Genomic DNA, 13,930 nt, shown 5'->3' on the forward strand with positions numbered 1-13,930 from the left:
GGCTTCATCAGCTGTCATTTTTTTTGAAAAATCTGGTTACCCCCATCTTTGATTTATGATAAGGGAAGAGTTAGCAAACAAATATTACAAGCGTGAGAAGCGTTCTACCCCCCCCCCCCCCCCCCCCCCCCCCCAGCCTAGGCTGCAAGAGGTTTGAAGGTTACAAAGGCTTATTACACACTAAGGGTTTGTCCAACCATTGGTTACCTTTTGATCTTTGTTTTCAGGGATTTATATGGAGGGGTCTGAAAGGTGCGCTACTCAAGATCACAAGGATGTTAAGAAGGTGGCTGCCTATGCTGCAACAAGAGATGGGAGAGCGCGTCGAGGAGGTGGTCAGACAACTGGAAGCAAGAGCGTCATTGCCACCTCAACTAACGTGGATCTACCAGGGATCGTCATCAGGGTCGGCTCCATTGGATGCTCAGCATATGGCTATGGCTTCCAGCGCTGTGATTTCAGCTCGGCATGAGCAAGAGTTTTCTGTAGAAAGTAACCTGTTGAGCGTTCCTGTTAGGTTGCCTTGAGGCTGAACTTGTAAGGCGGACGCGCCAAAACGTGGAACCTAAGACTCTGTTATGGTTTTTGAAATACAAAAGCAGGGGAAACCACTATTTTTAAAAATAAAAAATAAAAAAAAATCTTATGACCCTGTGCCATCTCAACCTGACAGCATGCTTTTTTGTTCAAAATCAGAAATGGAATAAATAGATCTGAGGGGCTGCTTGGGTCTAGATGCTATGGACTGAAATTGCTTCTTTGAGATGCTGGTGGCACTCACATTGCCCACAAGTTTCTGAAGCTACCAATGTCACCCAGAGAACAGAATATATGAAATTTGCTAAGTCTATAATTCTCCTATTTTTCCTGTAAGTTGTAACAACCCCAAACAATCTCCAATCCCCTGCTTTCTTATTTCAGTTGAAGATCCTTCTGTACAAGATAACCGTTTATTTGAACTCGATTTTTACCATTTTCTTTGCATAAAAAAAGAAACATTTTTGCAGAAATCTATCTCGGCTTACTACTATATTTCTCTGGATCAGTTCTGTACCCTATGATCTGATCCTATTGCTTGATTTGCTTCACAGAAAGACATTTGTGCATGCACCAGACTGAAGCTGAAGTTGAGAGCTGAGAGGTGATCAAGCCTGGAGGTCGCCCTTCTCCTCTGGTTCGAGCTCTCTGAGCTCGTCGGCTTCACTCCTCTTGCAGCTCCTGTACAACATGCAGCTGACGATGATCTCCAGCACGACGCAGATGGCGTGGATATAGGCGATCGAGAAGGCCTCGCCGGCGACGCCCGGCGCGAGCCTCCCGTCCCTCCGCCGCTGCGCGACGACGCGGAGCCCGAACAGCGCCTCGGCCGCCGCCATGCCGAGGTTGGTGGGCAGCGCCAGCGCCAGCGCCGTGGACACCCGCCCCCTGATCGCCACGCAGGCCCTGAGCACCGCGGCGTGGCCCGCGCACCCGGGCTCCGTGGCGGCCACGACCACGGCGAGGTTGCAGACCACGGTGGCCACGCCGACGGCCAGCGAGTAGACGATGGCGCCCGCGGCGGACAGCGCCAGCGTCCAGACGTGGGAGGTGAGGCCCAGCAGGTCGGCGGCGCCGAACGCCAGCAGCAGCAGCGAGAACACCGCGGCGTTGGCGGAGAGCATGAGGAACGCGTTGAGCAGGCGCGTGGCCACCACCGCCGGGTACGCGCGCGCGACGGCCCCGCACGGCGGGAGCGCGAAGATCCGCAGGTGCTGGTGCCGCCGCCGAGACGGCGACGCGCCGCCGCCGCCGTCGTCCCGGAGCATTGCTGCGACGCAGGCCTTGGCGAGGAGCAGGAAGGTGAGCGCGAACGGGAGCGTGGCGGCGAACGTGAAGACGGTCTGCGACAGCTTGGCCTCGAGCAGCGCGAAGAAGGGGGAAGGCGGGAACCCCGCGGCGGCGAACACGGCGCGGAGCCGCGCCGCCACCGCGCGCAGGATCCCCGACGACGGCACCATCATCGCCTCGGACGCCAGCACCGCCGCCGAGAACGGCAGCGCCAGCAGCGCCGCCACGGAGGTGAAGCAGTGGTACCCCGCGAAGAACGTGGACACCGCGGCCCGCATCACCCTTGTCGCCCGCCCCGCCGCCGTCGCCGCGCCGTGACCGGCGGCACGCGCTAGCCCTGCTCTCCTCATGGCGCAACACAACCTCTCTGCTTCTTCTTCTTCTTCTTGCTCAGCAAGCGAGACGAGGCGGAGGAGACAGAGCAATCAGCAATGCAACAGTGTGTACTCGCGCTCGCCTTTATGGCGGCGGGATTGCTTGGCTGTGCGCCCGCCGGTGGATGGTTGGCCGGTCGAGAGCAGGAAAGCTCGATCGAATGGACGAGCAGATGATTGACTGACCACCTACTGCTCTGCTACTGACGGCGGCACTGACCCGGTAAAGACGAGCACGGCGAGAGGTGGCCGGGCTGGAGGGCGGGCCTCTTATTAATATGGAGGAGCAGAGCTGCAGAGGAGAGGAGTGAGGTCCGAGGTGGCGTGGCACGGCAGGTAGCAGGAGAACTGGAGACGAAGCAAGCGATTGGATGGAGCAGAAATGAATAGAAAAATCTGCCTGAAATTCATCTCGTCTCGGTAACATCTACTAGACTAGCACCAAACACCATTATATGGATTGGTGTACGAGTGAGCAGGCCAGAAGAGACGACGATGAGACGTTGCAAACATTGTAGGTGTCGTCGGGTACAAGGCGTTCTGGGCGCAGGCTAGAGAGCTGGAGGCTGGTGCGACGAAGGTGTTGCTTGGATCATATCCCACTCAAAGGCAGATCATATATATATATATATATATATATATATATATATATATATATATATATATATATATATATATATATATATATATATATATATATATATACATATTTGCATATATGTATGTATGTATACACAACAGAGGATGCAGAGATCGAAGAGAGGATATACGCCTGCTGGTTGCAGACAGCGACGGAATCGGGCAGGAAATGGTGGAAGGGAAGCAGAGCAGCAGAGCAGGTACCATACCGAATTCACTGAAGAGCTGACTGACAGTTAGTTCTGTCTGACCATTCTTCAGCGGGAAGGTCGGGTCAGAATTGGATGGGTGCGAGGTGGGTTGCTTTCACTGCGTCTCTCGTGTGCTTCACTTTGAATGGAAGTTGCTTCAGACAGAGTCATCAGGCACTGTATATGTGATTGGCTTATCTTTTTTTTTTTTAAGTAAAGGAGAATTGCTCCAAGCACTTCGCAGGATTTCTGCGATGTCCATTTCACCACTGGCATTATCTGACAGAAATTCACGGGTGACTGCACTACTGGCAGGTCCATAGCTTTGCTCGGCGAGAGAGTTGTCGCCATTAAGGGGCCTCCTAGCTTGTCTGTTGCCAAACGATTGTTTCTTGTTCATCATCCAAAGAGGGCGGGCCGCGGGCGATCCCGATCCACCAGCAATTAGGGGCAGCTATTAGCTAAGCTGTTCGTGTACGATTGTACGAACCGCAGCGCAAAAGGACACAGCAGCCACCAAACGCTCCTAAATCCATTCGTCATTCCTCTCATAATTTTTTTTTGGTAACTAAAATAAAGGGCAAACAGTGGTTTTGACTTTGGTTTTGTGCAGCCGCCTCTGCACTCAAAGCGAAAGTGCTTGTACAGTTAACTGACGGACAGAACTGCTGTTCAAGAAATGCACAGTGCATGCATTTGGACTTGCATTGGTGGCGTCACTTCGTCACTCTGACTGCTCTCACTCTCACTCTATGTGAAAATATGAAATAGACTAGATGTCTGACCAGAGGGATTGTTGAGCTGGGACTCAAAGAGATGGAATGAAATGCAATGTACACTTGCACTGTTGCGTTGACCTGGATGGCGAGGTCGTCTACAGTTGTACGGAGTACTATCAATGAGGAAGGCGTTGGTTTGTTGGGTAGGAAGGTGATTGCAGATTAGTTGGGTCAGGAAAAGAGTGGTTGGACACATGCATTCAGTGGATGGATTACTCCTGATGGCTCGTTCGGCTGCTCACAAAACCAGCCGGATTTTACTATGCGCGGATGAAAAACATTGTCTACTCTCCCACAAATTCATCCAGATTCCTCCAAATTCCTCCCACCGAACGGGGGCCCGTTCGCTGCAAGGAATTTGGAGGAATCTGGATGAATTTGCGAGAGAGTGAACAGTATTTTTCATCCACGCACAGTAAAATCCGGCGGTGGCAAAGCTTAACACGAAGCCCTCCAAACTACCAATGCTTGCATTGCTGTCCTCATCTCACTTTCCCTTTCTTTTTCTTTTTGGCTTATTATTAAATGAAAAACGTCTCCTCTAAACTTTTTCTTTCTGGCTTATTACTTGTTAATCAGCTGCTTCCTCCTCTTCTAAAAATTGTGGAATAACCATTTCTTTGTTCTGGCCGGCGATCAAAGCCTCGCACTGTATATTATACTGTTGCGGATTCTCCACTTGGTGCACCACATGATCGATCTGTCTCAATCGTTACTGATCCATCAGTGTTCGTTTGATCGATCTCCATTGCACGCACCTACCTAGCAGATTGTTGCTACAATATGTCGAAGCAATCCGACAGCGAAAACAGATGAGAAGAAATGCTGGCAAGCAGAGACTGTGTCTAAAGTCCAAACCCAATTGATCTCAACCGCCATGACCAAGTGCTTCAATTCATCACCAGCACAGCACACACTACCGGTCTAGTCTACCCAGGCCAACCATAAGGCCGGATCTCAGTGCATGGCTCATCACATGCCCAAAACTACACCCACAAACAGACATGTATGTATACATGCAATTATATGCAGACCTTTTAATTGGAGATTAGGGGACAATGCACGAGCTATAGGGGGGCCCCCCTCTATCCTATAACAACTCAGGAAATTTTTGAGCCCGGAATGCACGCAACCACAACATATATCTCACACAGCATGCCAGCAGGACCACATATATGATGAGCACATCATGCATATCGCAGTGAAATTTCTGTCCTGTCTAGCATATACCTAGCTGTCTGTATCATGTAACTGTATTATAGTATATATGTTAACAAAGCCCTATTGCCCATGCTTCGGGGGAAAAAAGTTCTTTCATCTTGTAGCTAGTTCATTACATGTATATATTGCTCTCGAATGTCGGTCATCTGCTGGTGATCCATACTTCTCACGGATCATCAGGTCGTTGGCATCAACCCACACACACATGTCCAATATCCCTGCTGATGACAGCATAACCAACACATTTCCTCTCCCAGAAAAAAAAAGGCATATATGATATATAACAACCGTTTTTATTAGGGTTCTGGGCCCCAGAACATATATCCATGCGTGGAGTAAGTAGTTGCTGGGCACAGCCACAGCTGCTTGCCTTTCTTGTAATGTACAGTATTCCCCTGATGATTAGGGGGTGAGTGTGCTGATGCTTTCTTCCAGCTCTTTGCACTTTTTTTTTTTTGGCCATTCAATGACTCAATCAGCAGCAGTGACCTCTCATCATCATGGCTAAGTTCCTTGGGCATGTTCTCCTTGGTGGCATCGACTGGATGTGCTGAATTTAAATTTATATTGTTTTCTTTGTACATGAGTGCTGCGGCAACTTGCATTGGCTAGTGTTTGGATCATGCTAAATTATGCCATGACAAAATGCCTTCCTTTTTTTTTTTGTTATGGATAATTTCCCCTGGTAGATGGTTGATTTTGATATGAATAAAGGCTGAATTCTTTTTTTTGGTTGCCCATCCTTTGTACTGTTATGTAGTATTAGGAGTATGAGATTATCTCAAAGGGAACAGTGCTATGAAATTATGTGGAATAATAGCACGTGAACAGCTAGTGCCATATGGATAGAGATGGGATTAGCAATTTGTGGAATGTTACTGTAGAGAGAATCGCCATGATTCACAATTTCACAAATGGGTCTGAGAAGTCCGTCCGTATGTGATGAGGATACTGTCAAGTTGGGCGGTGGGTTAATGATAGAGGGTTACCCTACCATAATGCAAAGCCAGCGTGTATCCATTAATCTTAATCCAATGCAAATGATGGAGCATCTGATCTGACTTGCAACAATATTTCTTGCAATTCATCAACTTCCTACTGCTTAATGGATGCAATTAAAAAAATGTGTCGTTCTTGTGTTTTTTCATTGAAAAGATTTTTTTATTTGATTCAAGTCATCAATCATCAAAAATTCCATCCACAACACCAATAATATATCGAAAGTGCTAGCGCTCGGACGTCCGGATAGACGCCCACGTCCGGACGCCCGCACGTTGCACTCCGTTTCGCGCTCCACATGGGGCCCGTGTCTGCCCAAGCGACAAAAAGGGGAAGGGCGCACGACGTCTCCGATTCAGAAGAACCTGACCGCGGCCTCGTATGGATGCCTTGCCAACGCCGGAAGAGACAATGTAGCAGAAGGGGGGGAGGAGAGATGCAACACCCGATCTACTTTTGAAACATCCAAATACAAATAGTTGCAACATACGTCTAAAGACATTTAAAACACTTGAAACATGCTTCTAAAACACTTGAGAGAAACACCTGAAAACACTTGAAAAACCATTGCAACATGCATCCGGAACATACCTCTGAAACATCTGAAACACTCGAAACATACTCTTGCAACATGCCTCTGAAAACAATTGCAACATATGCAACATGTGCAATATTGCCCGGTTTACTTTTGCAATATCAATATGAAACAAATGCAACATACATCTGAAACGCCTGAAACACTTGAAACATATATATGCAACATAGGGGGCGAGAGAGAGCCTGGCGCGGTGAGCACCATGGCCGCCGGGGTGGGGGAAGCACGGTCGCTGGGGTGAGAGAGGGCGCCGCCGGGGGTGGGGAGGGCATAGCGCCCGGGTGGGGGAGAGCCGCCGACTCCCTACAACACCGCCGTGTCACCTCTAAAGAATCTCACTCGTGCTCCATGAATCTCGCCCGTGCGGGGGGAGAGAGCCGCCGAATCTGCGGGCGTTGAGGGCTCCCGGTGGGGAGGACGCCAGGGTGGGGCGAGGGGCACCGCCGGGGTGGGGGAAGGAGCTGCCGGGGTGGGTGAGGACGCCGCCGCCGGCCAGGGAGGCAGCCATGGCCACGCGTCGGGGTAGGGAAAGGCGCGCGCTGGGTTGGGTGAGGGCGCCGCTGCAGGCCATGGATGGAGCGGGCGACACATGCGATGGAGGTGGTGAGAGGCGAGCGAGCCAATGGATGAGTGGAGGATAAGCGCAGTGGGGATTTTTTTAATAGAGAGCGGATGAGTGGAAGAGCTGCGTCCGACACCCCGGACGTCTGGTAAGTAGCATTATGGATAATATATATATTTGTTAGGCCCTGTTTGTTTCCCTCCGGCAAAAGTTCCCTGTCACATCGAATATTTGGACACATGCATGGAGTATTAAATATAGACTAATTATGAAACTAAATGCACAGATTGAGACTAATTTGCGAAACGAATTTTTTAAGCCTAATTAGTCCATGATTTGACAATGTGGTGCTACAGTAAACATGTGCTAATGATAGATTAATTAGACTTAATAAATTCGTCTCATGGATTACTGAGAACTTATGTAATTTGTTTTTTTATTACTATCCGAATACTCAACATGACATCCACATGTGACACCTGATGTGACATCCCTAAACTTTAGCCCCTGAATTTAAACACCCCCTTACTCTGTTTGAAATTATAGTTCATTTTAGCTCTATACAAGTCAAATCCCTCTACCCTTGACGGAGCTTTTAGAGAAAAAATAGTATATCAAACATCTACAACTTCAAATGGACCATCTAGTCATATTACATGAGAAATTAATTAAACAAAATTGATATTATAGAAGTTGATGCATTTAAACTTGATCAGAATTTGAGAAGTTTGACTTGGGACAATACTAAAATGACATATAATTTAAGATGAACAGAGTATGTAATTTTAGCACGCAAAGGTTGCGGATGCTGAGACTTTCCTCTCGAAATTTCGTTGGTACGCATAGCAGAAGTGGCATTATCATGCAAGGGCATGTGAACGTTCAAGCAGTGGAAGAGAAGGTAGTATCATTAGGGCATGTGTCCAAATCAGCATATTGGTTGACATTCTCCAGATGAGTATATATGAGAAAGGCATATGGTCCCTTGATCAGCATCCAAAGTGAACAAATAACTTCTATAAAGTCAATGAAACATTTGGCAATACGTAAAGACAAATCGGTAAAATAGCGCTTGCAATATACGTAGCAGTTGAAATTCTGCATTGCCACACCTACTTTATTGATACCTTAAGAAAATACCAAAAAATGGCTTTCCCCGGTTCACGTTGTTGAATTTTTAATTGATCTATAAAAAAGGTATTCTTGAATGTTTTACCAAACAATAACTAGCGTCATGGGCACAAAAGTTCTTATGACAATTCAGTGCCAAGATGATTCATCAAATATAAATAAAGCATGCTATTATTGGATCATGCATGGTGCTCGGGATACATGATCTGTAGGCCAGAAGCAACATCACACACAGGCACTTGGCAGATAAGAAGAGTGTTATCCAGATCTAGCTTTGTTTCAGGAGCATGATCTTATCTGGCATAGTGCTTCAACAAATCTGATCAGTACAAGCTTCCTGAGCGGCGCTGGTTTGGATCTGGCCTGATGGGCTCCCCTGTGAAGGGATCAAACTTATAAGGTTCACCTGTGAAGGGATCAAACCTTACTTGTTGGCGTTCTGCCGAATATTCAGCGGGTGACCTGGAGCGGAAATCTGAGCCTAAGTCCGTGTTGTACCCTGCAGCAGGCAGGAATCTCCTTTCCCTAGAAAGAACAGCTTCTTCGGCTGATCTTTCAATATTTGAACTATGCTCTTGTATGTATCTTCGATCAAGATGCTTTCCAGTGTTGTGTCTTGATTCAAACGCTAATCTTGGTTCTGGGTTCATTCTGATGTCAATTTCGTCATGTCGCAGACGTGGTTCTGGGTTTCTTACAATGGTGGATCTTTCTTCAGCATATCTTCTAATCCTTGACTGAGACACTGGTGGATCGTCTACGTAATATGTTGAAGGATGATGGCCTGAGGAATTGTATCTACTGCTCCTGCAAGGAAAATGGAGATTACCATCCGAGCTTGAATACCACAAGCACCATTTACAGTAAGCCAGCCAGAGCAGAGGAGCATAGTTTTTAAGGCGTCGCCTAGTCGTCCGAGCGGGATTCCAAACGGGGTGTCGCGGTCGCCGCGCCCTCGCGGCTGAAGGCGTTGCCTAGGCGTCAATTTCGCTGAGGCGGACGCCGCTGGACGGAAAAGCACGCAGGAAAGAGCAGCGCCGCGCGCTCGCGTGGGAAAAGCAGCAGCTGCGTGCCTACACCTCCCGCCAACCCAATCCCCATCGTGTCAGTTGAGAGAGGGAGAGAGAGGAAGAGAGAGGAGGGCGGCGGCGCCGGCGTAGCGCAGGCGACTGCCCCTGCGCGAGTCCGGCCCGTCCGCGACCCGCCTGCGCGAGCGTGACTCCGTCCCGTCCGCGACTCCAGCCCTATCCGCGACCGACTCCCGCTCCGTCCGCCGCGACCCGCGAGCAGCCCCGCGACCGACTCTGGCCCCGTCCCCAACCGCGACTCTGCTCTGCGAGCGCGCGATTGGCAGTTAGTCCTCCCCTCCTCTTTCCTCTGCTGCTCTGCGGCTCTCCTCTTGCTCCCCCTTCTTCCTCTGCTCTTCCTCCGCCTCGTTCCCATGCTCTGCTCCTTCCTGTGCTCTACTTTGCTTTCTCTGCTCTGCTCGTTTCTCCTATTTATGTGTTACAATTTGATAGTTGGAATGGATAGCTCACAGGTGTGCTCTTCTGATGTGGTTGCCTAATTGCTGTGAATAATTAATATATGCTTGACTGTTTGTCTCTCTGACGTCTGAACTTTGCTGCATAAGAGAGGTTAATTTATTGATCTGTGTCATTGTTATATGTGCCTCTGAGGCTCTGATTGTGAACAGCAGTATGTGTATAGCGTCGCCTCGCCGCGCGCCTAATTCGCCTAGGCGTCTGGAAGGGGGTGGAGCGCCACACCTCGCCTTACCGCCTTAGAAACTATGAGAGGAGTGAGTGCAAACCTACCCGGGTGTCACAAAATCATAATCTTCATCTGGGTATCGCTTGCTATGTATTTCTGGATTTCTTGGCAAATAAGTAGTACCGTGCAATGTATGTGTTAAGCCAAAGGCCTCAGCCTGGTGCTGCAAGTCAAAACAAGACATTCAAGGAAAGAAAAGGAGAAAAGAGCAAAAAGGAAAGGTGGATGATATTGAGTGAGGTAGTACCTTAGCAATCAATGATGCAAAATAATCTCCTTTATTGCGTTTATCTCCACCCGATATCAAAAACTGCATGTGCTTCTTGGTGAGGATTAATGATAACATGGTTCAGGTAAGGGCTCAAAAATCATTTATGTAAAACAACTGAATACCTGATTAAGGACAGCAAGATCAGATGACTCAGGAAGCTCATTGAGGCTTTTTACACAATGGATGTCAATCTGAAGAAAGGAAGATGGAAAAGAACATCATGCTTCATGGTTCATACATTAAAAGGGAAAATGGAGACCTCCCTGTACAAATCACTTACATCATATCGAGTACCAATTCCTAGACGTAGAATTCGAAGCAAGACTTCCTTGACAGCTGAAGGTAATGAATTAACAGCTGATTCATAGGGGTCAGAGGCATCAGCCGCCTAATAAGAGAGAGACACACAGAAAACATTGTCACAAACATGAACAAACACACCATCCTTTCTCCTTACTGCAATATGAAATTTATTCCATTCAACTAAGCATGCTTACCAAAAAAACATGTATTCAAATACTAGAAAACTGCTAATTCAGACGGTCAATGCTGGGATATCTGATGCTCAGTTTTGTTATATCATAAATAAGCAAGAACTCAAGCTACAAAAACTGGAAATGGCTGTGCTTCTAGCCTATTTAACCTACCCAACAGGAGAGCTTCCAGTAAAATAATTGCACTTCTAGCCTTCAAAGCCAGAGTTGAGCAGCAAACTATCATACAGAATCTGATGTCTTCATATTATATTTGTACAGAGAAGACAAATAGATCATAAGACCACCTAGAGGTAGCAGACTGATGCGCAGTTCACTTCTAAAACAACTATAGCATCCACAAAATGAAGGTGACAAATAACAAGTGAACCAAAGCTCTACTGAGTCACTGGCTAGCTAAGATGAACATTTCAAGACTTAGTAGCTCAGGTCATTTCAGATTTAATTATAGGAAGTTCTATCTTTACTCAAAAGTCAAAACTCAGTTGTTAGTTTTTAACATTAAAAGGAAGAAAAAGAAAAGACAACATGTTGATTATCATACATACATAATTAGATAATCTTGGAGCTTTCACTTGACGATCAAGTGAATCATGTCCATATCTTCCATGAGAATAATCTTGCCTATCTCCTGATACATTTGATCTTCTAGTTCTCACTTCTTCACGAGATCGCTTCTTGTCATTGTCTGCCACAGGTCGAGCAACTGACACCTATTGAGAAAAAAAAAACATGAGATTAATTTGTCAAATCCAAAGTAGAAAGATCAAACAAGCAGCAAGAAGCTAGTGATAATCCCAAACAGATAACATTGTTATTCATGCCTGGATCCTGAAAGACGGTCCTCGATTAGGTCCTCTCACCATTTTACCATCCATTTCTTCTATAGCATTTTCAAGCTCCTGTAATTGATAATATATAGTTTTTTTATAGCAATCAATCCAATACAGCTGTTTAAAAAATATCCAAGCACATTAAGTGCCCGAAAACATACTCTTCAGAATTATGATAAACACTTACTGAACGATTGGCGAAGTGAACAAAACCAACTGGGCCTTGTCCTCTTCTTGAGATAGCAACCCGTACTACCTGCTGGTTGCACATCCGTCATAGTTGTTCAACATTGCATGTAATATTGGTTAGTCGAAATTGCAAAAAATGTGACAGACATCTTGGTGCACCAACCTCACCGAACTGTTCAAAAAGCTTTCTCAAGTACTCCTCGTTAACATCTTCTGGCAGCTTCCCAACAAAAGCAGACTTAATCTGAGAGTACACAGAACAGAAATCACGATCAAAAGTTCTAACAGAAGATAACTATATTTATATCGAGGAAAACCCTTTTTCTACATTACCTTGGCCATTTCATCAGGATCCACATGAGACTCTTTATCAGCCCAATTTATCGCAGGATGCAAAATATCGCCAAGCATAAAATCTGTTCTTGAACCGATACGGATTACACGTGCTGCAGCCTGTGATTGATAGTTTCAGGAGGAATGAAATTAAAGGAAGCTGGCTTGAGCAGAAAGCAAAGGACCTAAGAACATCTTCACCAAGATGTTATTAGATATCTGTCTTTTCCACGCATCTCAGTGGCGAAAACTCAGATCAGTGATGACTGATGAATCAAGATCTTATCTAGATAACATACTTGTATTTTGTATGTGGCAGCTGTGATTGATATCAAATAAGATTTGCAGAGTAACATAATGGCAGATCCAAATTACTGTGGTGTAGTAATGAAGCCAAGAGAAGGGAATCAAGTATCAGCATGGGAGATATAATTTCACAGCCACAGAACACAGCTAGATTTGGGAATAAACTGAAAAACGATCAACTAGGAAATTCCTAAGAGGATCATCAAGCGACGTACGGTCGCCAAAACCCTGGTTGCCCCGTCGTTGGGTAGCTGACATAAGAGAAGCTCTCTCTGTCCAGGTTCTTACAGAATATCTCTTATGGGACTTGATGGAAGGTTTCTCGCTGCAGCAGAATGATGCCAATCAGCATTGTTTGGAGGCTTACTAGGAATGGTTCTTACTCTAGCAAAGTCGGCCTGCAATGCCTTTTTCCTTGGTTCCATCCGCTTTGCTCCTTGGAAACGAATTTGGAAATATTGGGCTCCTCTTCGCTGCAAGTTCTTCATTTGGCTTGCATTAAAGAACTGTTCTTGAATGGCGGACCGGCTCACTAAAAGAGGACTCCCCACCCGGCTACTTGCCCCTTCTGTAATCAAGAGGAGACCATACAACACCTATTGGTTTCATGTGTTTTCGCCTGGCAAATCTGGTTCATCATTTTGCAGATTGCAGAAAATTGGATTGGCCTCCATTGCACCCCAACCATCAACTCATAGATTCTAAAGCTGGTGGTACCAGGCACTGGCAGTTAAAGAGGTAACAATGGACAAAAAAAGGGGTTCAATTCACTGGCAATATTGGTGGCTTGGGAAATCTGGAAGTACAGGGCGACTGTGTTTTTAATGGCTCTACTCCAAGCATTACAACGGTGTTGCAAGCAGTCACTTATGAGTGCATCCTTTGGTGCTCAGCCGGAGCAAAGGATCTCCTGGAGCTTCTTGGAAGGCCTTTGGGAGGGGCTCAGGCAATAGTGTGGTAGTTCTGGTCATGTTGCTTTTGGCTTTTGGTCTTTACTTTCAGTATGCCCTAGTTTTCTAGAGTGTTGCGGGTGTTTGACTGTGTGAGTGTTGTTTGGTATTTCTTCCTGTTTCAGACCTTTCTTCTTAATGAAATGATATGCGGCTCTCCTGTCTGTTCAAGAAGAAAAAAGAAGGGGGGGGGGGGGGGGGGGGGGGTAGTGTTATATAGTCTACTTTTACTTGAATTAAAGAAATATATAGGCAAGTCAAAGAATGCCAAATAATTTCTTCTAAATATAATGAAGCGCAGTTCTCCTGCGCTTTTTAGGGGAAAAAAAAGAATGCCAAATAATAACAGATGCCAACACAAGCAACAGAAGAAGCTGCCAAGTAACAGTGGTGCTTCAATCATCGGTAACCTTCAGGTCTTCATAACTGAACTGTTAAACTTCATTGCAGCCATTAATTTAAT

General features: G+C 46.5%; 2 protein-coding genes across 4 annotated transcripts; both read right to left on the reverse strand.

Annotated features, from left to right (window-relative positions):
• Positions 1-872: 872 nt before the first annotated feature.
• On the reverse strand, positions 873-2,720 carry LOC136505331 (uncharacterized). The gene has a single exon (XM_066500481.1). The coding sequence runs from the start codon at positions 2,175-2,177 to the stop codon at positions 1,146-1,148; it is 1,032 nt and encodes a 343-aa protein (XP_066356578.1). The 5' UTR covers positions 2,178-2,720; the 3' UTR covers positions 873-1,145.
• Positions 2,721-8,347: 5,627 nt separating this feature from the next.
• LOC136504707 (uncharacterized) lies at positions 8,348-13,536 on the reverse strand. Of its 3 annotated transcripts, none has more exons than XM_066499679.1 (10): positions 12,212-13,536; positions 12,042-12,122; positions 11,877-11,945; positions 11,681-11,758; positions 11,405-11,569; positions 10,643-10,750; positions 10,485-10,553; positions 10,339-10,401; positions 10,136-10,254; positions 8,348-9,119 (listed from the first exon to the last, which is right to left on the reverse strand). In XM_066499679.1, exons 1-10 carry the CDS (start codon positions 12,287-12,289, stop codon positions 8,642-8,644), a joined length of 1,308 nt encoding a protein of 435 aa, XP_066355776.1. In that variant the 5' UTR covers positions 12,290-13,536; the 3' UTR covers positions 8,348-8,641. The 3 variants fall into 3 exon arrangements, with proteins under 3 accessions (XP_066355776.1, XP_066355774.1, XP_066355775.1); XM_066499677.1 differs by having other exon boundaries at positions 8,348-9,125; positions 12,212-13,525; XM_066499678.1 differs by having other exon boundaries at positions 8,348-9,125; positions 11,877-11,941; positions 12,038-12,122; positions 12,212-13,523.
• Positions 13,537-13,930: the final 394 nt, after the last annotated feature.

The sequence above is a fragment of the Miscanthus floridulus genome, chromosome 14 (genome assembly GCF_019320115.1).
Source record: "Miscanthus floridulus cultivar M001 chromosome 14, ASM1932011v1, whole genome shotgun sequence".
Taxonomy (NCBI): domain Eukaryota; kingdom Viridiplantae; phylum Streptophyta; class Magnoliopsida; order Poales; family Poaceae; genus Miscanthus; species Miscanthus floridulus.

Bases quoted from the DNA above. Each gene is read 5' to 3' on its own strand.
- LOC136505331 (XM_066500481.1), bottom strand. From the start codon at position 2,177: ATGAGGAGAGCAGGGCTAGCGCGTGCCGCCGGTCACGGCGCGGCGACG.
- LOC136504707 (XM_066499677.1), bottom strand. From the start codon at position 12,289: ATGCTTGGCGATATTTTGCATCCTGCGATAAATTGGGCTGATAAAGAG. The intron at 11,570-11,680 runs GCATGAATAACA...TTTTCTCAATAG, and splicing joins GACCGTCTTTCAGGATCCAG to GTGTCAGTTGCTCGACCTGT. The intron at 10,554-10,642 runs GTAAGTGATTTG...TCCTTTCTTCAG, and splicing joins GAATTGGTACTCGATATGAT to ATTGACATCCATTGTGTAAA.